The 23,381-nt window shown below is 35.1% G+C and overlaps 1 protein-coding gene across 1 annotated transcript in view; it reads left to right on the top strand.

The window, feature by feature from the left end:
- LOC149785030 (kinesin-like protein KIF21A) overlaps window positions 1-23,381 on the top strand; it is a 259,702-nt gene that overhangs the window by 69,619 nt on the left and 166,702 nt on the right. The window contains exons 13-18 of the mRNA XM_089978736.1: window positions 2,048-2,213; window positions 5,375-5,459; window positions 14,365-14,559; window positions 18,681-18,880; window positions 21,294-21,470; window positions 22,925-23,015. Of these exons, the coding sequence (XP_089834862.1) occupies window positions 2,048-2,213; window positions 5,375-5,459; window positions 14,365-14,559; window positions 18,681-18,880; window positions 21,294-21,470; window positions 22,925-23,015 (914 nt within the window). The remainder of the gene's footprint in view (window positions 1-2,047; window positions 2,214-5,374; window positions 5,460-14,364; window positions 14,560-18,680; window positions 18,881-21,293; window positions 21,471-22,924; window positions 23,016-23,381) is intronic.

The following is a 23,381-nucleotide window of genomic DNA, read 5'->3' as shown; positions in this document are numbered from 1 at the left end:
CTGCCATGACCTTTACCAATCTGAGATCCAATTAGAGCACCATGGCAGCTAATTTGAACATTCTTTAATCGCTGAAGAATATCCAAGATAGTTTCAACACTTGTCAGTTAAAAGGAAGAAATGGTCTTGTTTTGTATTCCTGGACGTTCTTTTCACCCAGTAGAGCATCAGACCCTTCTAGGGACTCTTGTATTCTATTCTACTGTCGTAGACCAGAAGAGTTTATGGGATGGCCTGTTGTCCTTCATTTATTTGTTTATCTGTCAGCACAAGTTTGTTATTGCTACTCCTGCAGGGTTCATACGGTCTTTGAAGGTCTTTGACAGTTTGGGAAAAATGAGGTAGCATTTTCAAGGCCTTGAATGTTTGGGAAAATCGAGCAGATTACCCTGAGGTCTTTAAAATTCTTTGAAAATTGAAATAAACCCAAACATTTTAATTTCTTTCCATAATCACAAATAAAATTGTCCAAGGTTGTTAGATTCGGATGTTGTCGAGTTTTCCTGGTTTCTTTCTTTTGATGACCAGTTCAGTTGCATTTCATCATTATTTTCTCATATAACATAACTTGTATACAAAATGTTAGCAAAAATATGTCTTGGAAATCTGTGTTTGTGGTCTTTGAAAGTTTGGGAAATGCCTTTGAATTTAACATTCAGAATTCTGTATGAACCCTGTACTGCTAGAAAACTTGGAGGTTTCCAAAAACATTTTATGGTGTCTAGTTTGTTTAAAATGAAAATGGTGCCAACCTGATGTCCAGTATCGCTGCCAAAGCAGACATCTTTTTAAAAAAAATTGTTTTCTCTTCACCTTTTGAACAGAAAGTCATATCAACATGGAGTTGTAACAAGTAGATGTCATATAATTGTCTGGTTGATCCAGAATGATCCATTTAGCCGTCTTGAAAATCTTGTTCTGACTACTTCTTCTTAAAGGGCAATTCATATTAGCATGGGAATTTTACTAAATGACTTCTTTTATGGTTCCTTCTGAACGGAAAGTCATTTCAGTATGGGGCTTACAGCAGATGACTTCTTCTGGTATCTTGCTGCTTTTAAATGAACATTATGCCAATTTGACATCCAAAGTGGCTGCCAGAGTGGAGATCTTGAAAATCTGTTCATCACTATACCTCCTAGGTTGAAAGTCATATTGACATTGGGTTTTCACCTGAAGACTTTTAATGATGTCTAATTGATCCTTAATGAAAATGGTGCCAGTCTGGCCTCAAAGAGGACAATTGTGGCAGCCATCTTGAAAATCTTGTTATTCACAGGAAGTGATATGGACATGCGTTGTTTTTACAGAAAACTTAATGTGATGTCCAGTTGGTTCTAAGAGAAAAATATGCTGATCTGACATCCAGTAAGGCCTCAATGGTTGCCATCTTGAAAATCTTGCTACCATTTCTCCTCCTGAATGGATGGTCATATTGGCATGGGTTTTCACCAAAAGTTTTCTAATGATGTCTAGTTTATCATACATGAAAATGGCAATGATCTTGCATCCAATATGGTCACCACAGTAGCTAATTTGAAAATCTTATTGCTGAAGATTATCAAGTCCCAATCTTAGATGTCAAGGTCATCAGCATGTCAAAGGATGCAAAATGGGTGTATCATATGCCATTGTGACACTTGTTAAATGATAGGATGATACATACATATCAAATTACCAAGAGCAGATGGTATTTCAGTTGATTAATCACTAAAATTGAGATAAGCACACCTTTGCAATGCAAGGTAACCATGCCTTTAAGATAGTATTTCTATCTGACTTGTGTTTTCCATTTGTAATTTTACTACTTTATTTGAGGAACAGTTTAGGTTCATAGTGAAAATTTCATGCACATTGGATGAAAAAATTAAAGGGTTAATTTTTCAATAAAAATTTACACATGTTGCTTGGTCAGAATAATATGTCTTACCATTAGGATAGTATGTAGACAAGTTGTATCATTATGTAATAGTTCACAAGTTGATTGAATGATTGCAGGTGATAGATAGGTGGATGAACTCTCATGCAAGATTTATTCATGTAACAGGAGTGACAAAGAGAACAGGAGGACTGATGATGAGAAGGAAAAGAATGAGGCTGAAGAGGTGGCAGAGAAACAGACAGATGAGAAATTGGAAAAGGAGACTGAACAAGAAGTTTATGATGGTTTGGATGAGGACGAGATTGAAAGAGAGGAGGAGGAAGAGGAACAGGTTAGAAATCATATTTGATTTGACCATTTGTCACAACATTTGAACCAGGTTCTGCAGTATAGAAAACAAAACACTTGAGTAACTTTGGTTTCATGTATGTATAATAAATAAATTAATATCAGACCATCTTTATTGTTGACACATGGAGATTTCAGACAAACATAAGTTTGAAACCCCAACTACGAATTCTTTTCCATAAAAAACATTACCCAATCACATTAATGTCAGGAAATTAATCCCTGCTTCCTCCAAATTTTACCATTCCTGAAGATGTAAAAATCTTGGCTTCTCTAGATCTGGTGGACAAAGGGAAGTAACTCTTACATATTAACTCCCTTATTTCCCACTTGCAACTGCGAATCAATTTTGACTAGACAACAATTATTTTCAGTGGTATTATGAATCAGAAGGTTGATGTACATGATGTAGACAATGTTTACATTTTTTATGGTAAATTTATTATATTCATTTAATAAACGGCTATTGTTCATGTAGTATCATTTAGTATAACATAAGTTTTCACTTGTGTAATGGTGCTGTTAAATTTCAGTTAATTATGTACTCCTTAGGTCATCTTGGTAATGTGAGTTCATATATTTGAACAATTCGTACATTTATTGTATACACTTGGTTTTGTTTTTGCTCTCTTTTTCATTTCAAAGATGTCATTCAAATGCAAGAAATGCAGATGATTTAAAGCTGGCAACCATGAGACATACTTTGCAGCATAAAATGTCCTTCCTCACACAGTGAAGTGTGTGAACAATGTTGGCAGAGGATGTTTGGTCCAGCATTTTCGAAAAGGCAGTTAAAAGGTCTGCCAAAAAGAGCACATTCTAAATCTTCCAGAGGATGTTTGGTCCAGCATTTTTGAAAGACAGTTAAAAGGTCTGCCAAAAAGAGCATATTCTAAATCTTCTAAAGACAAAGTATTGGTTCATCCAAGTTGAGAATTATTGACCAGTTTGATGAGGGATGTCAAGATGTCACCCACACCCTCGACAACAACTTCAGATCCATTTGAAGCCACACCAAATGATTTGACTCTGGCTTGAAGTCGCTTATGGTATGCATACTACATCTGTCATTGATAATGTTGGTGAGCAAATTGTTTGAAACTATTACCAGTTTTATGCCTGTTTGGCAGCCCACTGGGTATAAGTCCTCATCCATGGCAGCACACTGGGTATAAATCCTCATCCCTGCCAGTGAATGGACTCTTCCAACCATCTGTACATCATCCCAGCCTGTGAATGGACTGTTCCAACTATCCATATAATCTATGTACAATTTCAGTGGTCATGAATTTGTCATCTCAGATTGGCAAACAACATGTTGCTTGACAGTTCCTCCAGTGATATTATCCTATGCTCAGCAGATTATCCTGACCAGGTAGCCAGTCAGAATGACTATATCAATGATACCAATATATAGTGGTCTAGCCAGACACTTTGAGCCATCTGGCCCAGCTCAACTTACTGTCACTGACCAGAATGCTCAAACCAGACCACACTCTATACTGGACAGGACTCAGCCAGCACATCTAACCCTGCATTCCATCCCTTTTGGTCTACCCTTCTCTTTTTTGTGTGGTCCACTTGAAGTGAGAAAGCATGCAGCACAGGAGTTGCCTCTTCAGCAGTGTGTGCAAGCCTCTATCTCCAGACCTGCCAACCCTTAACAGTTTTTTGTGTGCAAGTCTTATGATAATGACCCTTAAAATATGGACTTTTAGAAGAAAAGAAATATTATGGAAATATAATTGTTGCAGTAAAACCTGGACAGTTCGCTTATCCTTTCTTGATTTAGATCCGAGTTTTATATTAGCTTTACTGGAATTAGACAGGGAACCAGGCTAACTTTACAATAGTACCTCAGGTGCTTTAAACTTTAAATATTTTTCTGTGCAAAGCTTCTGCATTATTAAACTGTTGATTATATAATTTTTCAAAATTGGCATCCAGCAGGAGATACATGACAAAAGGAAAAAAATAAGCCTCTTAAAAAAGTTTTATTAATCAATACAAAAAGTATAAAGGAATATTCAGAATGTTCTGAATTAAAGCAGGTTAGGGACACAGTTACTTTTATTAGACATCACATGTCGATTTGAGTATGTCACGTGACAGGATATACAGTTGTCATCAGCATGTGAAATGATGAAAAAAATTCCAAGAATTAAGTCAGGTTGAGAGATAGCGACAAACCAATGAGCTATACTGAGACTATCTTGTTAGGGTTGTCAGGTCTTTATCTCTGTGTGACCCATCAGTGGGTATACCTGGAAAGGATGATCGTTGACTGAAAGACTGCATGATAATTCTCAGCAACAATGGCAGTCTTTTTGAGGCTAGGCGAGTTATAGATGTCAGTATGCTCCAAACTTTCACAGGAAGCTGGTAGGTGGGAGAGAAAACAAGGTTTCTCCTCCCTCAAGCCTTCTGCCAACCATCAATAACATGATGTCCTTAATGCCCACTGGCAACCTTCATATGGGCACCAGACTCCACTTGTTTCACTATTCTTGGTTCAACCTATTTTCAACAAATGATTGGAGGTGGTCTGGATCCTGTTCATTCAGACACCTCTACATTGTTGTTCCCATCATGATGGAGATTCCAACCAAATCCTTGAAGCAACAAGAGGAGTTAATATTTATGAGTTACTTCCCATTGTGTATTTGGTGTATAGATGAAAATACATTTCGTCTTTCAGGGAGGGCTCAATTCAGAGGTAGCAGAGAGAAATTTCCTAATGTTAATGTGATTAGATAAATATTTAAAAAACTTAAGTTGCTAAACAATTTCCCATTCTAAAAACATTGGACGGTTTTTGATAGTTATTTGGAATTCTGCCATGACTGGTAATTTTGTTTTAATTTCAGATTATAATCTAAAAGTTTTGAAGAAAGAGCTTAGATTCTCCAATAAGTCAGCCTTGGCAGATGGTTCATATGCACATTTCAAAATTATGTGGGTAGCTTATCATGCATATAGGAAGAAGTTATAGATAAACCTTGAACATTATGCATTTAGCTATCTATCTGTCTATCTATTTATCTATCTATCTATCTATCTACATACATATGTGTGTGTATATATATATATATATATATATATATATATATATATATATATATATATATATATACACACTTTCAGCTGAATTTGAATGATGAAGAGGAAGAAGTGGATGATGTAGATGGGGATGGAGAGGATGAGTCAAGCTCAGACTCTGAAGCAAAAGGTAGGTCCTTGAATTCTGATTATATTCTCCTCAAGCCTGTAGTGATATGATAATTAATCAGAACAAGCAAAGATTGGTCAGAAAAGTCAAATGTTCATTTCGGAATATGTATAATATAAACAAAGTTTTTTGTTATTGTATGATTGCGACAATTTGGAGCATATTAACTTGTGATTTTATTTGTTCATCCATCTGTTACCAGTTTGGTTTCCAAACAATAGCTTCAGTTGTACTCCAGCAACAGTGGCAAATACAAGTATTAATGAGTTGTATATGTAAGACCATGAGAAAAGGAAAATGTTCTGTTCACAATAACTCAGATTTCTCCACCAGCTACATTTGCAAACTACTATGTATAGCTTGCACTCTGGGTAACAACAAACCCAATGAATTTTGTACTCAAAAGGTCACTGTGCTGAAAGAGGTTACTTTCAGCACAGTAACTTCAGTTGTTCACCCATTAACTATTTATTAGTTCTGCATGACAGACCTAGACCAAACTTTGTCAATGGCTTACATGCAAGGCAGTAATCATGCACATTACTCATGTTTTTTTCACTCTTTGACTTGTTTGAGTGTGAGGTGAAAACTTAAAGGAAAAGCAGTTTTTAGTTAATATTGCCAACTTTTTGTTGTTCAGTAGAACCCAAACACCAACAATATGGCAGCCTGCAAACCATTTGACATTTGAATTTCAACCAGTTCCCAACACTTCAAGCCAGCTTGTGGATGGTAAGGGTGAAGATCATCCTAGTTTCATTGGCATAAAGTGACTAAGAATAAATGACTTTGGTACCCATTTACAGCTGGTTAACTTTGGTACCCATTTACAGCTGGTTAACTTTGGTACCCATTTACAGCTGGTTAACTCGTTTAGGTTGTCTTGCAGAAGAGTACAGTAGTAATGGTCTGGGTAAAACTAAAATCCAAGTGCTTCTGATTAGGGCTTTTCTTTCTTCCAGGTTGATGGAAAAAGCAAATTAAATCAACAGCATCAGTAAATTCGTCTGGGCTGTTCTAGTAGAACATACATGGGACCAGGGAAGGCACTTTTAATGTGGGGTACTCACCCATAGATGCAATTTAGAATTTTCTCATCTTTTTAATATGAACTCTCTGATATCAAAGTACCCTGGCATATATTGTTAAAAAACTGCCTTCCCTGAGTACCATGTATGTTTAAATGGAACATCCCTCAGGTTGTGCAACAGAGTTATGGTTGAATGTACCAACAACAAAATATTCATCAAATTGTCATTTTGTATGTTCTTGATATGTATTTGGTAAGAGATCATATAATCATATTTTTGTTTCTAATGTATTTTTATAGTGCACATCTTTACATAATGACATATCAACACAAATCAGCTCATTTTTCCGAACAATCTCTGGTGAAATGTTGTAGTCTTTTTTAACTGATATTAGCTTCAGGGTTAAAGCAGTTTAAATGTATGGAAATATTTATAGGTTGGTGTGCATTTTCTAGCAGAATAGCTATCCCCATGTCAGACTTGTTACATAAAAAAGTATAGGAAACAGGGCATCCCCCCCATCTCTCCATAATATAATGAGTATTTATAAATTTATCAAATTAGCATGGAGGTAAATTGAGAAAAGTGTATGTTGAGTATAATTTGTCACTATGACTCTATTAATGTGTTGGTGCACCATAAAACACTAAACCAAACCAAGCTGGTTATTGAACTTTGACACAGAAAGCCTGTGAAGCCAATTTACAAGCATGTCATAAATCACTAATGATTTCCCAAAGTGTTGAATCTGTTTTGTTTACTTTATTTTTAATAGCATTGTTCTTGTGCTTAAAACTATACAAATTTACATCTCTTATTCTGTTGGAATGAGAAGTCACTATGATTCCCCCATATGTCCAATGTCTCCCAGAGATTGTAGTACTACAACACACTGATATCGTATCAGTAAAGTGCTCATTGAACATTAACTTTTAATAAAGCACACATTCTTGAATGAGGTCTGTCATATATTCCTGCATGGATTTTCAGATGGGGAACATTTTTAAGCAAAAAGAAACTAAGATAAAGATTCTAAAAGTGTTACATATAGCAATAGTTTCAAGTATACCAAACCCCCAAATTTTGCCATGCCCCAAAAATGTGCCCAAACCAGTATGATACAGGTAAATAATGACATATATGAGGTTTTCATGGCAAACAGAATCAAATGACATCTGAAAGTCTGTCTCTTCTTATCTCTGTCCCATATGTCTGTCTGCATGTATTTATATTTCTGTTTGCCAAATTGACACACCCACATACACACCTACATTCTCACACATCTACAAACGCAAATGCAGACTAATGTGGGTATGTGAGAAAGCTTGTCAGTAGTTTCCCATCAGTGGTTCTTACCTACACACCTACATACACACCTACATTCTCACACATCTACAAATGCAAATGCAGACCAGTGTCGGTATGTGAGAAAGCTTGTCAGTAGTTTCCCATCAGTGGTTCTTACCTGGTTTCTGAAGTTCTTCCTCCACCAAATATATTGGCTGCTGTGTATAGCTTATCATTTGCTGAAAAATGGTGTTAAACCCAAAATAACAACAAACACAGACACACACATGAACACACATGGTAGGCTTTCTGTAAATAATTTGGAACAAGTGTTTATTCACATATTCATTGATGCAAAAAGTCCTATGCTCCTCACAACTCATAATCTTTCAAGTTGTTTCACTACCATAATTTACATCATTGTTGCAGTGGTGTTATCTTACCAAAGGGGATAGCCCTCTATAAGGGGTATGAAAAAGACCACGCAAGAGGATTTTTGCACCACAATTTGACGTGGATCTTCTGTAATTATTTCTACACTCTTATTTTTTCTTTATTGCCAATGTTCTGATTAGTGGAGATCTTCCTTGACTACTGGATGCAATGGTCAGGTAATATTAAAATATATGTAATAGAAATTGTATGTGCCATGTGTACACCATGTGGGACCATTTTGTTGAGATGAATATGATTCAGGGTTGCAATGAAAATGGTAATTGGTGTAAATGTGGAAGTATAGGAAAGGCACACTGTGCAGTAGGGACATGTTGATTTTGTCCTGTCCATACCTCATTACTGCCAACTCGTTTTTTATGATAATATTAAACACACTTGACAAAGCAAATGAAAGATGACCTGATTAGATTTTCACACTGTTCCAGTGATTAATGTTTTGTAGTCTTTTAGACTTATACTTGCTTTAAACTCTGGTTGACATGATTATACAGGAACCGATTCATCTTGGCAGATGAAATGGAGTGTTCATTTGCTGATGACCCAATTAAATTTCAACACAGTTTAAACCATTTTTGTTTTTTTTCATAAATATTAAGTATTTTGGGTGAATTAAAATATCTTTAATGCAAATAAATAAATACTCTTTCGGAAATAAAGGTATACTATATTGTAGGGGCATAATTTTGGCCCATCTGTCTGTACATTCATTATCAATTGTTTGATTTCACTAAACACACCTATCTAATGCAAATGAAATTTTGTAGGCTACTAATATTACATATATGAATGGTTTATTTAGATTCTGTGGCATATAAATGAGTTTTGCATTTATTTATTTTTCCTTATAGTTTTGAACTAGGACTATATAGGCTGTGATGGGTGCAAACATGGTTTATACATAAACTAGTTTGGCACTGAGTCCTGTTGGAGGAAGAAACAAAGTGCGTAATATTGCAAGCCTCTCAATTTCTCACTTCTGCCCATTCATAGATTCTGATTTAACTCCGGATTGATCTTGAAATGACTCCTGATTTGTGTGAAAGGTCACCATTTCCTGTGTGTACACATTGCATATGCTATTGGGCTACATTCAAATACATTTGGATCCAGCAAGAAATTCTTGCTACCATATATACTCGCTTATAAATCAAGTCAAACTGCAATCAATATAGATCTTGATCTGCTATAGCATAATGTGCCTGCAGATCAGGATCTGTGTTGTTTGTTTTCCTGATTACTCCTAACTGCATAAACCCATATCTGCTGGTGCATTATGGGATGGCCGATCTGGGTCTGTGCATTTTGCAGTTGTACTCCTCTTTAAGGTGAGTATATATGGTACAGGTTATCTGTGTTGTTTTGTCATACTTTTTGTAAACTAGAATGGATGTGATCTTTTCTTGTGCAGTATCAGTGTGGTAATTAGTATCAACTCTTAAGTGTCGTATAATATGGTTATTGACATTTATAACATATTTTGCCATTCTCATTAATTTTGCTTCTTTCTCTTATGATAGTTGATTGATTTCTTTAGGTTCAATTTGAAACTTGTTAGAGCCATGCGTTTGACTTCAAAAATGATATTGAGCCTCAAAAGATCATCATTATGCCAAAAAAGAACACCATAAACTGTTTTGTGATGCTAAGCATTATTAAGTAGAAGTCAGCCAAAGTGACCCTTTTTCTTGCCTTCATGTGGGAATAATTATTAGCTTCTAAGAGAGTTTTGAAAGATGCATGGATGCATTTCTGCTTAACTTGTATTTAAAACCAAATCCCATCAATATAAAGCATTAAGTTACACATTGTTTGAAATGTACTATAAAGTGAGAATTAAAATATTTAGCATTTTGAAATGAACGGTCAGTTTGTGCTTTGTTTCACTGCAACAGTAAGATCATTGGAAAACTGTATTCTAGAATACCATAAAACCAATAAAAGTTGGAGTCCATTACAAATTTGCACTGAAATACTAAAAATTTTGAAACAAAATGAAACAGTTTCTCCAGTGCTGTGATTTTTATTATATGCCAGCCATTTGGCAAAGTGTATTATGCTAGACTGTGACATTTTCTTTTTACACAGAATGTGTGTATATATATATATATATATATATATATATATATATATATATATATATATATATATATATATATACATACATACATACACACAGCAAATCATTAAAGTGTAGTCTGGAATTACTTCAAAGTAAATGCAGTCAACTAGTCCAAAGCAAATTGCACACTTTGCAAAGCATGCATTTCCAGAGATGGAAAGCATTCTAAAACTATATGTCATCAAATCTTGTCCAGCACTTGCGCTGCAAGCACATCGTTGAACATGGCCTGTTTCTGGCAGATAAAAAAAGAAAAGGATGCTGCCCAATTAACCTCAGCAGCTGCAGCAACTCCTCATTCTCTGACCATTGACGCCATGCTGGACCGGAAGAAGCCATTTGCATTTGAGGCAAGGGCTATTAGATGTGCAACCATTTTCTGTTGTTGAAGACATTGGATTTCGATGTCTGATGGCCAAGGCAAACCACACTATAAAATTCCAAGTCGGAAGTACTTTTCCACATCTTTGATACCTGACATGCATAAGGCGATATAAAGCAAGGTGCATGATTTAGTTTCTGCCCAATCTGACCTTAGTTTGACCTCTGATGCATGGTCAGACCCGTCCATAGGCATAGCCTTGTTGAGTCTTATGGCACACTGGTTGACGGAAGACTTTCATCGGAAACAGGTGATTTTAGCAGTAACGCTTCTCAATGAATCACATACAGGAGAATATTTGGTGAGCAAACTACAAATTATGCAAGGAATACAACATTCCCAAAACTCACATCCATGTTCTTCTGCATGACGGAGGTGCAGACATGGTTAAAGCAATGTGTCTGGCTGAAATCGACAGCATCAGCTGTTTTGCACACATGCTGCTGCTTGTTGTCAGTGATGGCATTCTGTCCCAGCGAGGGGCCCCGAGTGGCCGAGTGGTCTAAAGCGCTCTTCGTTACAGATGACTGCCATCTCACCTCTGTCTGCGGCGGTTCGAGTCTAGGATTCAGCCAATGTGGGTATGTGAGAAAGCTTGCCAGTAGCTTCTCGTGGGTCGGTGGTTCTTTCCGGTGTTTTCCCGGGTTCTTCCTCCACCATTAATACTGGCCTCCATGTATAGCCTATCGTGTGCTGAAAAATGGCGTTAAGCCCCACAACAACAACAACAACAACTGTCCCAACGAGCTGTCAAAGATGTTTTGGCGATCTCACGATCCATAGTCAGCAAGTTCTGGCATTCCCTCCTCGTACAACAGCAGCTCAAAGAGCAGCAGGAAAAATTTGGTGCTGCCCATAAGAAACTCATCCAAGATGTCCGGACACACTGAAATTCTACATAAAATATGTTGGTTTCATTATATGAACAAAAATAAGTCTTGGGGGCTTACACTACTCTATATGACCTGCCTAGCCTAACAGCCCAACAGTGGGTCTTGATTAACAATACTGTGGACACGTTAGGCCCATTCGCGGACATGACCAAGGAAGTAAGTGATAGCCAAACATCAGTATCCATCATTCTTCCTTTGCTGAAAATGCTCTGAATGTTGCTGGCTCGAGAGCATGAAGCGAGTCAAGGTATTCAGACAATGCGCTGTGATATGTTGACATCAATGAAGACACGCTTTGCTGACATTGCCAGCAGTAAGAAGCTTGTCTTGGCCACCATCTTGGATCCACAATTCAAACATAGCCTATTCAGCGAAGAATTACTTGTGACCAGATCCAAAGAATGGCTTAGAGCAGGATGCGGGAAACTGAAACAAATGCCACTGGACCATCAACGTCACATCTCTGGGATTTGTTTTCTGTGACCTGTGACAAACCTGTCTGTACTGTTTGCAAAACAACCCATGTGGCTGATGCCGTTGACATGATGCTTGAATTGTATCAGGCCAGCCCTTTGTTGCCATGAGAAGAAGACATTACTGCTGGTGGAACGCTCACAGGTTTCAGTTCCCCTACTTAGCCAAATTAGCTAGACACTATTTGTATGTACCAGTTTCAAGCATTCCGAGCAAGCAGCTATTTAGTGGTGCAGGCCAGATTTTTTCAGATCATTATGGGTCGTTACTTGGCGAGAAGGAAGAAATGTTACTGTTGCTTAAATACAGCCTACCTCAACTAGGCTTTCAGTATTATCTGCAGCCAGCATACAGCGACATTTAACTTTAGTCTTAAAGCATGCATATTATCAATTCTAATTATTATTGGACTATCGTTATTAACATTTTTTAGTCATTTATTGAAATCTAGTAATGGCAACCTATATCATTGAACGTAAGTTAAAAGACTAGCTTAATACATTTGCATTCATTTATATCTTGAACTGGCAAACCACAAGTTTTAAAAAATTTCAAATTTTATGTTTGTGTGATCAATGTTTTCTATAAATAGCAATGTACTTCTTATCTGGTTTCTGTTTGTTTTTGTATAGAAGTTCAAATTCACTTGCCGCATAAACAACCTTGTTAGAACTCACGTGGCAAAATACCTGCTTGCATTACACTAATAGGTTTATGTTTCTGAACCAGTCTTTGTTATAAAACAAATAATAATGAAATAATCGGTCTCATAATTGGTATCGGCAGTTTTAATAATCGGCTATATGTGGTATAGGCATAATCGGCAAAAAATGACATCAGTACAGCTTTAGAGGTCCTGTGTTTATTATTTGGAAAAGACCTGTTGATATTGTTCTCGAGTCTGATCTTCAACCAAATATTGTGTCTTTCTGCTAGGGTAAGAAAACTACCTATATATTCTAGGTTTTAACAATAAGAGGTCATGGTAAGTGTAATCAGAAAAAATGATTTCATTGAGTTTAGTTCAAGACTAAATGTGGTCATTAATTTCCCAAGTCAGCCATGTCATGCTAATGCCTACATAGAAAATTATTAAAGCTGATGCTGGGAGATAATATATCATTCATGGTACTTTTGTTCTGTGATAGGATTTTTGAGAATGTCAACAATCATAAAGTGGTTATATCTCGGAAAGACACCAACTTGAAACAGAAAATTTATAAATAAAAGAATTTTCAACATCTTGAGCAACTAAAAAAGTTTGTTTTAAATTTTGCTCAGCTACAACTTCGCTACTGCAAAGCTGCATTGCTGAACATTAGCTAAAGTCTTGAGGTAAGTTTGAAAGGCAAAGTTGCTTTTTAGTGGCAAAAATATAGCATAAATTTGTACCTGCTGGGCATTACCTAGTTTTGAGTAACAACTAAAAAGTTTATGAAAATATTTCTTGAACAACAGGAAAAGTATTATTAAAATTAACTTTAAAGTGTTGTCATTGTTGGTTAACTTTTACTTTTTCTACTTCCATCTCCCACTACCAGTTTGCTGCATGGTGGTGAGGGAAACATGGTCTGTTTTTATTCATATCGGTTTAGTACATTGATGAGATAATGGTGAAATTTTCCTTGATAATTCTGTTTTATTTGTGCCGTTTTAAGCATGGATGACTTTCTTCAGATTTTATTATTCACTTTCATGATTTTATTTAACATGATAATTTTCCTTGTTTTGTTTTTGTTTGTTATTTCACATGGGAGTTCTGGTAGCTCATTTAGTAGAGCATTCATCTTGTAATCCAGGGGTCACAGATTCAATACCCATCAAGGCCAGCCCAGGTTGGCTGCCATATTGTGTCCCTGGAAAAGACACTTAGCTCCATTTCCCAGAAATTATGTAGCCAATGTTGTAAAAATGTTATTAAAACCTACAAAATCAACATTTTGTCTAGTAAATTTAGGAAAAGGATTTAAAATGTACAAAAGTTTGTTTTTATTTCTTTATACCTTTTTAACCCCTAACAGATACTTTCACTGAAAATTTACAGTGATCCACCTGTTAATATACAGTAGTCAAGCTCACTAGGTCAAGGTCATTAGCTGGGAAAGTTGATGAGATTGGTATATAATTCTGACTAAATTATCAGTACCAGTGAATTTATATAGTCATAAAAATATAATATGCCATTTTTTCCTATTTAAGGTATATCTGGTGCATTTTTAGTCCAACAAAATGTAAAGCTTTTTTTAATACTTATATTCTTCAGATTCAGATAATGTTCATGAGGATCTGGCAGAGCTTACATGTGAAATATCAATCAAACAGAGGCTTATTGAAGAGCTTGAATTGACTCAGCGCCGTCTGCATTCACTCAAGGCACAATACGAGGAGAAAGTTTTGCAGCTTCAGGCCAAAATCAAGGAGACCGAACTTGAAAGAGATAAAGTTCTTTCCAATATGAGTATGTATACTATATGTTACTCAGACAATGCATTCCTTGGTGCAAATCAATGAATAATATAACATGAAAGCAAACATTCCACTTTCTTTAGTCTGTATTCTAAATACTTAGTATCCTTAGAATCAGTGCCTGCATGAGTCGCTCTGTGCAAAATAGACAGTTGGTACCATCCCCCTTCCATCATTTAAATATTTGCTGGTAAGAAAACACATAAGAAATTGATGTAAGTTATGGCCATATAAAAACATTTTCTTGTGAAGAAGGAACTTAGGTTTTGTTTCATTTTGAAAATGGCTTCCTGTATCAAGCACACTGGTTGCAATAACTTCTGCTGACCCTACTGAGAACTTGGTTTGAACAAGAGTACAAGAATGTATTCACTGCTGGCACAGGGGGCATCCTGAATTGACCATATCAGCCCATAGAAGCTTGTTGAACAGTAGAATAACAGAAAAACTACTTGATGTAGACAAGCGTGCATATGTAGATGATTTTTTTCAGGCCAGTAAACAAATTTTTATTCTAATGATAAGTTCTTGAACTTTATTGGATTTAAACATTTCTGGAGACAAACTGTAGATGTCAGTATAATATGACTGCGTGGGACATGATGCTAAACGTCTGTGACATGATACCCCGTGCTAGACATCACCATACTGCAGATATTGTGGTTTCAAGACTGAAAAATTGTTAAAACTACATTAAAAATCTAAATCATACTTGTTCACAAAGCGGTTTTTCTGTTAGTCATATATATTTGAATTTGGATGGTGTTTTTGGATGAACACTTACAGGATTGCATAGAAACAATTGGACATAAATGAAATTTGATGTTTGTATTCATATATTTTCATCTTGTATGGCATTTTTTAAAATTTCTAAATACATTTTTGATTTCATCAGCTTTAACATTATTTTTTTTGCAAAGGGGAGGGGGTATGTGTTTAACAATACAAATCCAGTTCTTAAGCAGAAATATTAAGTAACCAGTCTTGAATCCAAGCTTTAATTTTTGTATGGCATGACCCTCTATTCTTTATGCACAATCTATCTTGCATCCATCAACAATTGCTATTGTAAACTTCTCACCTAAATTCCCTGGATCAATTTTGACCAAATTTAGCAGAAAACATCCTGTCTTGAAGGGATATTAGATTTATGCAAATGATGATGATGATCCATGAAATTTGGCCAATGTTATTAAAAACAATTTTTTTATATAAATTTTTTTTAGTGAAAAACCACTAAACAGAATTTTATCAGAATTAACTTAAAGCATCCTGGCAAGAACTCAACAGTTTTAAACAAATTATGCTAATCGACCTTCAGATATGGCCACCATTACTAAATATAGAGTATCCTATTCAGCATCAGCAGCAATTGCTATTTTCAGCTTCTCAAAACCCTTTCAACTGAACTTGGCTCATAGCTTTCTGGCATAAAGGCTTTTCAGATTTGCGTTAATTAGGCTGATTCCCCTTCAAAACCCCCTTTGCAAACTTTCATCCAAACTTGGCACTCAGCATCCTGGCATAAAGGCTTTTAAAATTTATCCAAATGATGACAAGATCCATTCAAATATGCCTACATTTTTTTAAAATAGCAAAACCTTTAACCAACTTATTCTCCAAAAACACTGTTCAGAATTTGATGATATTTGATAGAAAGCTTTAAATTAATGCAATTGATGCTGACCTGTTGTCAGATATGGGTACCATTACTAAAAATAGAAAAACCTATAAATGACTTTTGTTTCTCCAAAACCACTGAATATAATTTGACAAAACTTGATGAAAAAGCATTCTGGTGTGATGATCTTTTAAATTTTTACAAGTTATACTGATCTGCTGTCAAAAATGGCTGCAGTTGCTAAAAATATAAAAACCATACAGTGACTTCTTTTTCAGAATGCCTCATAGAATTAGACCAAACTTGACAGAAAATATATTGAAATGAAAACCTTTTAAATGTATGCAAATGATGCCATCAAATATTGTCACCATGATTGTAAGTTATAAAGTCTTTAAATTGACCTTTTCTACAAAACTGAATAAAATTTGACTAAGCTTGACAGAAGGTGTCCTGACTTGAGAGCCTGTTAATTTTTTGCCAATGGTGCCAACTGGCCATTAATTATGACCAACAATACTGAACTTTTAAATACCTTCTGCAAAACTAATGAAAAGAGTTTAACCAAACTCGACAGAAAACATCCTGGCGTGAGGACCTTTCCAGTTTGTACAGGTGATGCCTATCTACCATCAAATATGACCATCATTTCCAACAATAGATACAAATTTAAATGCCTTCTCAAATACTGCTTGACACAGTGTGATCAAATTTGACAAAAGTTATCCTTTTATAGTGTTGTTTAATTTGTACAACTTATGTTGATCTGCCAATAAATATGGCTGCCATTGCTCAAAACAAAAACCTTTAAATGATTTTTTGACAGAAGCCATGCAAATGAATTTGACCACCCTGGTTTTCAGATTGGTACAGTTGATGTCAGTCTGTCATCAAATACGTCCAGCTTTACTAGAACATTTGAATCCACATATTCACAGAAACATCTCTGCAGATATTTACCAAATTTGACAGAAAGTGTTCTGGAATTAAGGGCCTTTAGATTTGTATAAATGATGCTATTTGAGTATCAGATTTGGAAAAGCACTGAAATTACATTTTCTCAAAAACCACTCTGCAAAATTTGACAGATATTTACAAAAAGCATTTTGGCATGAAGGGCTTTTAAATTTTCGCAAATTATGCTAATCTGGCATTGGCTGTGGCTGCTTTTACATGAAATAGAAAATCCATCAGTTCTTCTACATAATTACTGTGACCTAATTTGACAGAAAGTGTCTTAGCTTGAACACTTTTAAATCTATACAGATGATAATGTTCCACCATCAAATATAGCTTCTGTTACTGAAAGTAGAATAACATTTACACAACTCTGTCAGAAAAAAAACACTACACAGAATATGATCAAGCTATGATATAAAGCATCACAGCATAAAGGCCTTTCAATATTAGACATATTATATTGATTTGTCTTTAAATATGGATGACATTTAAAAAACTGCAGAATCCTTGAAACAGTTGTTTTTATTACATATGCAAGCAACAGTATTTGAAGAATTTCAGCAGAAAGAATCCTAATGACCCATATTTCTCATTAAACTGCTTTTACATTTGGTTATTAGGCAGATTCCAGCCAGTTGAGATCTTTTATATTTGGTTATTAGGCAGATTCCAGCCAGTTGAGATCTTCTGCACACTTGGGCCTCGTTTTTTAAATGTAAATTCGTATTTCAACTGGAAACTTGTCTTGCATTCACTGCCAATCTATGTAAATCATGTTATTGTAGTCTGATGACATTTATTTTCAGATTAGAAATTAAGAATAATCGTCATTAAGATCAAGTTGATACCATCAGTTTTTAGATGTTTAGTTTTGAGTTGCATTGTATTATTTTTATACTGCTTTCTCATTTATTTGGTAAGCATGTTTTATGTTTACTGGCTCTCTTTCAGAAATATCTTGTCAGGGCATTGGCATCACTCTCAGAATTTCTCAGTCTATGATATCAATTATGTAGCTAGTAAATTATATGCTTCATTGTCAACATTTTCTGCTTTTATCAACAAGATCTCTAATATCAGCACAGTGCTTTTCACAAGTATATTGTAAAATTAAGCATCTCTCTTAAGTTAGTTTTTAGTTTACTACCTGTATAACTATTATCATACACATAACAAATTAATCTACTAATAGGTAATTTGGGGTACGGTTGGGGGGCTGAGATTATCTTTTGAACTGAGGTATTTTGTTTTTGTTTGTCTCAAGATCATTATTTTTTTTTCTTCAAATAATATAAAGGATATAATATGGTGTTATTTTGCAATAAATCAGACATTATATTTTTTTATATATTGACAAACTGAAATTTTAAAAAATTGACAGGCTTCTACTAACCCAGAACATTAAATTGTTGTCCCTGATGTAATTGTGGTATACTGTGGTAGGTGTTACTGTATAATCACAATTACTGTGTTATACAATACAAATTATTTTGTGGTACCCAGATCTAGTATAGTTATTGCTTTGTTTACAGATCAAGTAGAAAATGTGACAGCAGAGAAGGCAAAGAAAATACGAGATGAATTTGAACGCAAGTTGAATGATATGCAGAGTGAGTTGAAGAAACTCAATGCTGCCAAAAAAGAGCATTCTAAACTAATACGGAATCAGTCACATTATGAAAAACAACTGAAAACCCTTCAGCATGAATTAGCTGAAATGAAGAAAACAAAGGTAATAGATTTAATTGTAAAAATAGTATGTCCTATTTGTCCATTCTTATCTTCTTTTTTTTATAAGTCAGATAGTTATAGACCAGAAGAGCCCATGGGATGGCGTGTTGTCTGTTATCCATTGTTTGATGTGAGACTGTCTCTTGGCACAAGTTTGTTATCGCAACTCCTGAATTACTTGGAAGAAACTGTAAACACATTCATCCCATGGTCTAGGTGGTTCTAATTGACAATGGTGCCGCTCAGGTACTTAATATGGCCACCACAGCAGTGATCTTGACAATTTTGTTATTGTTTCTTTCCTGAATGGATGGTCATATCAAGACAGGGTTTAAGTATCTAGTTGAAAAATAAAAATGTGCCAGTACTGAACAGAAGAATTCATAGATCAACATGATGTTTCACCAGAAGACTTCTTACAAAGTGAAGTTGGCCCTAAATGAAACTGGTTCTGCACAGACAATAATATAGCCACAAAAGCAACTGTCTTGAAAATCTTGCTATCACAATTCCTAAATGGATGGTCATATTATTAACATGGTGTTTTCATTAAAGGACTTCCTATGAAGTCTAGTTGGTCTTAAAGGAAAATGGTGTCAATATGACATCAAGTATGTCCACCACAGCAGCAGTCTTGAAAATCTTGTTATTACTACTCCACCTGAAGAGAAAGTCGTATAAGCAAGTGGTTTTCAATTGAAACAATGAATAGTACCACATGACTTTTGTTTCCTTTTGGGAGTAAATTAATGCAAGGTGAATTCTAATGTACAGTTGGGGATGATTTACCGCCAGATTATCCTAGATAACATGGGGATATATGTTTTCACTATCTTCTTAATTCACTTGAAGAAATGTAGGGATATCATACATTTATTTAATTTAGGGTACTATAAAAAGTGTTTATATTTTTGCTGTGTTTGCAAATTCACAAAGTCCGGAAAATTGTGACATGCTGTTTTTAGATTTCATTTTTTTATTCAGCTTTTGCCGTAATATCTTGAGGTTTATGAGGGGGGAAAAAAAACAAAAAACAATAACATAATAATAAGGGTAAATCCAAAAGAGTTATCAGTTCTTAAAAATACATCCTTCAAAATACCTTGAGCATAGCTACATATTGCCTTATATGAGTTCTGATCAGTTTAATAAATAATCTAAAAATAAAATTAGGAAGTACATGTATTTGTTTTTGATCAAAATACCACTGTCTGAACAAGCAGACTGTGGCATTAATGGACTCAAAATCCTAATACAGATAGGAAGTCTGACATAGTAGTCAGTAAAGCATAAAAAGCTGGTATATGCAAATTGGTTAGGGGGATTTCAATGCAGAACCATTTTTGTTGGAAACTTATACGAAGTATATGTGATGGTCGATGTTCAATTCAGTGAACTAGAAAATGTTTTGTGGAAAAGAGCCATCTTTTAGTAAGACTTTGGGGTTTGGCAATGATGATACCTGCATTATGCTTCCACATAAACCTGTTGACTAACAAGGTTGCAGAAGATGTTACTGAAGCAAAACCATTAAGGAATTTTTGAAGAAATTTTTCGTGTATGTTATTAAGTCATCTTCCAAGACAGTGAAAGAAGTACATGAAATGGTTGGCATTCTACAGTTTAGTATTCATGGAAAAGCTCTAGTCTGCTACTTTGAAAAACACAAAAAGAACAGCAAAACATCCATATACTTACGAGAGCCTTACACACTGTAAGTTTGTTGCCATGCTCTATTTTGTGATAGACATTATACCATCTTTGGCATCTGTGTGCATATTTCAGAAGCAGCAAATGGATTCTGTTCTCAGAACAGAATTCACAATGCTTTGAGAAATAGGTTAGCATCAAAAACAGTAACTAAACTGATGACTGTGCAGTTTGCAGTGCTTTTGAAGAAGTGGAGTGATAAGAAATGGAGAATATTTGCCATCAGAGCAAACTGAAGTAGGTATGCAGATACCTTACACATTTGTTTTCAAAGAAGAAATACAAAGTCGTTAAGTGCTTGCTTTAAATTAGACATGTATGTATCTTAAAATGCTGATGTCAGAAAAGTTAAACGGAGTCAATAGATACTTATTTTCCACCCTTTGGTGTTTTTTCTCCTCCATCTACTTATGGTTCGTTCTTACCCTCCTGTTTCTGGAAATAGGTCTGCATCTGCCATAAATCCGATTAACTGCAGATATCCTGCTGTTGATTGTGGGGTTAAAATGTCACAGCAAAGGTCAACATCACTGTGACACTAGGTTACATTAGTGCTGTATTGTTGGAATTTTTCCTCTCTCTGTGTCTCTCTCTCTCTTACACACACACATACACATGCACAAACACACATCACAGAAGTGGCTGTAATTGTCAGTGCAATTGTTCCTATGATAAATACTAAGTTTTTATCCCATTTAATACAGGTGAGACTCATGAAGCAGATAAAGGAGGACTCGGAGAAGACCAAACAGTCAGAAGCAAGGCGGAACAAGGAATTGGCACAACTTCGGAAGGAACAGCTGAAGAAAGAAACCCGAATCCGGACACTGGAGCAAGAAAAGAAGCAGAGAGAAATGGTGCTTAAGAGGAAACAAGAAGAGGTATGTGAAGGAAAATATTTTTGAATAATTTCTTTTCATGAGAATCTGATTGCGTTACTTGGAATGTGATCAAAATAATAGAATGAGCAGTTTGCAGATATTAAAAACTTTTGGTGTCCATTTAAATGTTTAAATGATTTAGGCCAATGTAAAAAACATTAAATAGAAGGCTCATTATTATTCAAGTATCTTTGCGTGGTGTTGGTCTTCAGAAGCATTTAACAGTTGAAAGTACAAATACTCTGGTTGCAGGTGTACTCTTTTAAGCGTGTTTCATCTTTCTGAATTCATTTTAATGCATTATTCACATTAATGTTTAGGATTTTTATAGTTGAAGGGTATGCTGGATAAGATACACAGTTCAAATAGGAGAAAGATGGTTTAGTAATCAATAAGTATCCCTTGAATTGCAGCATAGTTCAAATCTTGTATCAGACTAGTTTAGACGAGTTAAACTTGAATTGCTGCATAGTTCAGTTATTGTATCAGACTGGTTCAAACATAAACATATTTAACCACAGTTGTATATAAACCACAGTTGTATATCTTGATTGAGCATTGTTTTGATTTATTACAACTTGCTATCTTCCTTGTGGTTTATAATTATTAGGTTCTACTCGTGCTGTAGCCATATAGTAATTACATTTTCTGTCTGTCCATAAGTCTGTTTGTTTGTCTGTCTGTCTGTCTGTTCACACCAACTTTTAGACATAATTAGATACCATCAGGTAGGTGAGTTGCCTATGACTCTTAAATATGTCTTAAAAGTTTTGTCTTCAGGTCCAAATTTTATGGAATAGTTTTTCTGTTTTTGATCAGTTTGAAATATCTCCAATGGCAAATCCTGATAGCTTAGGAATTGTTCAGCATAGTTTAAGACATTTTTCATGTATACATTGAGTTGAATGTGCCATTTATGGGTTTTGTCTGGTCAACTCCAATTTGGATAGACTTTTTGCCCCAGTTGATCAGCATCATATCTTTTCTTTACTTGGAATGTAACTTGTATTGATGAGACCTTGAGGGAATTGGATTGCAAACATTCCATGTCGTAATTTTAGTAATCATATTCCCAGAATATCCGTCTTCTAACATTTCCACATTTACCTCAGTTTAAGGATCATTTTTTATTTGTATTAATAAAGATCATACACAGCTTATAATATCACATGGAGCCACATATATATTATTATGTATATTTAATTTGCATTGTTTGTTTTGTTTGATTCATTACATGCTATGGATAGTTGTATTTTGTAGTTGACCTTGTCCAAAGTCAAATCCACTGTGCTCCTGACTAGAGATACTGACGATGTTTTTGTTTTAAGTAAACAAATTATGCATAGCTAATATTTTCTTGATGAGTGTAAGTTTGATATTAGGATCATTATCACTAGAAGTAAACAGATTTATTAGGATCTGCATGTTGACGATGTTGGTATTTATATCTGCAGGTTGAAACATTAAGAAAACGACCAAAACCTATGTCTTCAAAAGTGGCTGGCCGTGTGGGACAGTACTCCAGACCCAATACTATTCCAATAGGTACATTTTTCCTACCTTTTTTTATTGTATATACATGGAAAGCATATATGTCTGTAAGCATTGAAGAAATTTAAAATTGTTTTTTCCAAAATGCAGAGGAACTTAAGGTAAGGTATTGTGCATCTGAGTGTTGCGTTTTGTCTCAACACTTTCATTATCTTCTCCAAAACTGCTCGGCAGAATTTGACCACCTGGTATGAGTCTTTCTCAGGTTTAAAGAAGCGATGATGATCCACAATCAGATATGGTTCTGTAACTAAAATCTTAAACTTAAAGTAGCATCTTCTCCAAAATGGCTGATTAGAAATTAACCAAATTTGACAGTCATGGCACGAAGACCTTTCAGCTTTTAGAAACGATCCCAAT

The sequence above is a fragment of the Sinohyriopsis cumingii genome, chromosome 13 (genome assembly GCF_028554795.1).
Source record: "Sinohyriopsis cumingii isolate HCF-2022 chromosome 13, ASM2855479v2, whole genome shotgun sequence".
NCBI classification, from domain to species: Eukaryota; Metazoa; Mollusca; class Bivalvia; order Unionida; family Unionidae; genus Sinohyriopsis; species Sinohyriopsis cumingii.
Note: the sequence above shows the minus strand (reverse complement) of the source record. Positions and strands in the feature narration are given on the sequence as shown.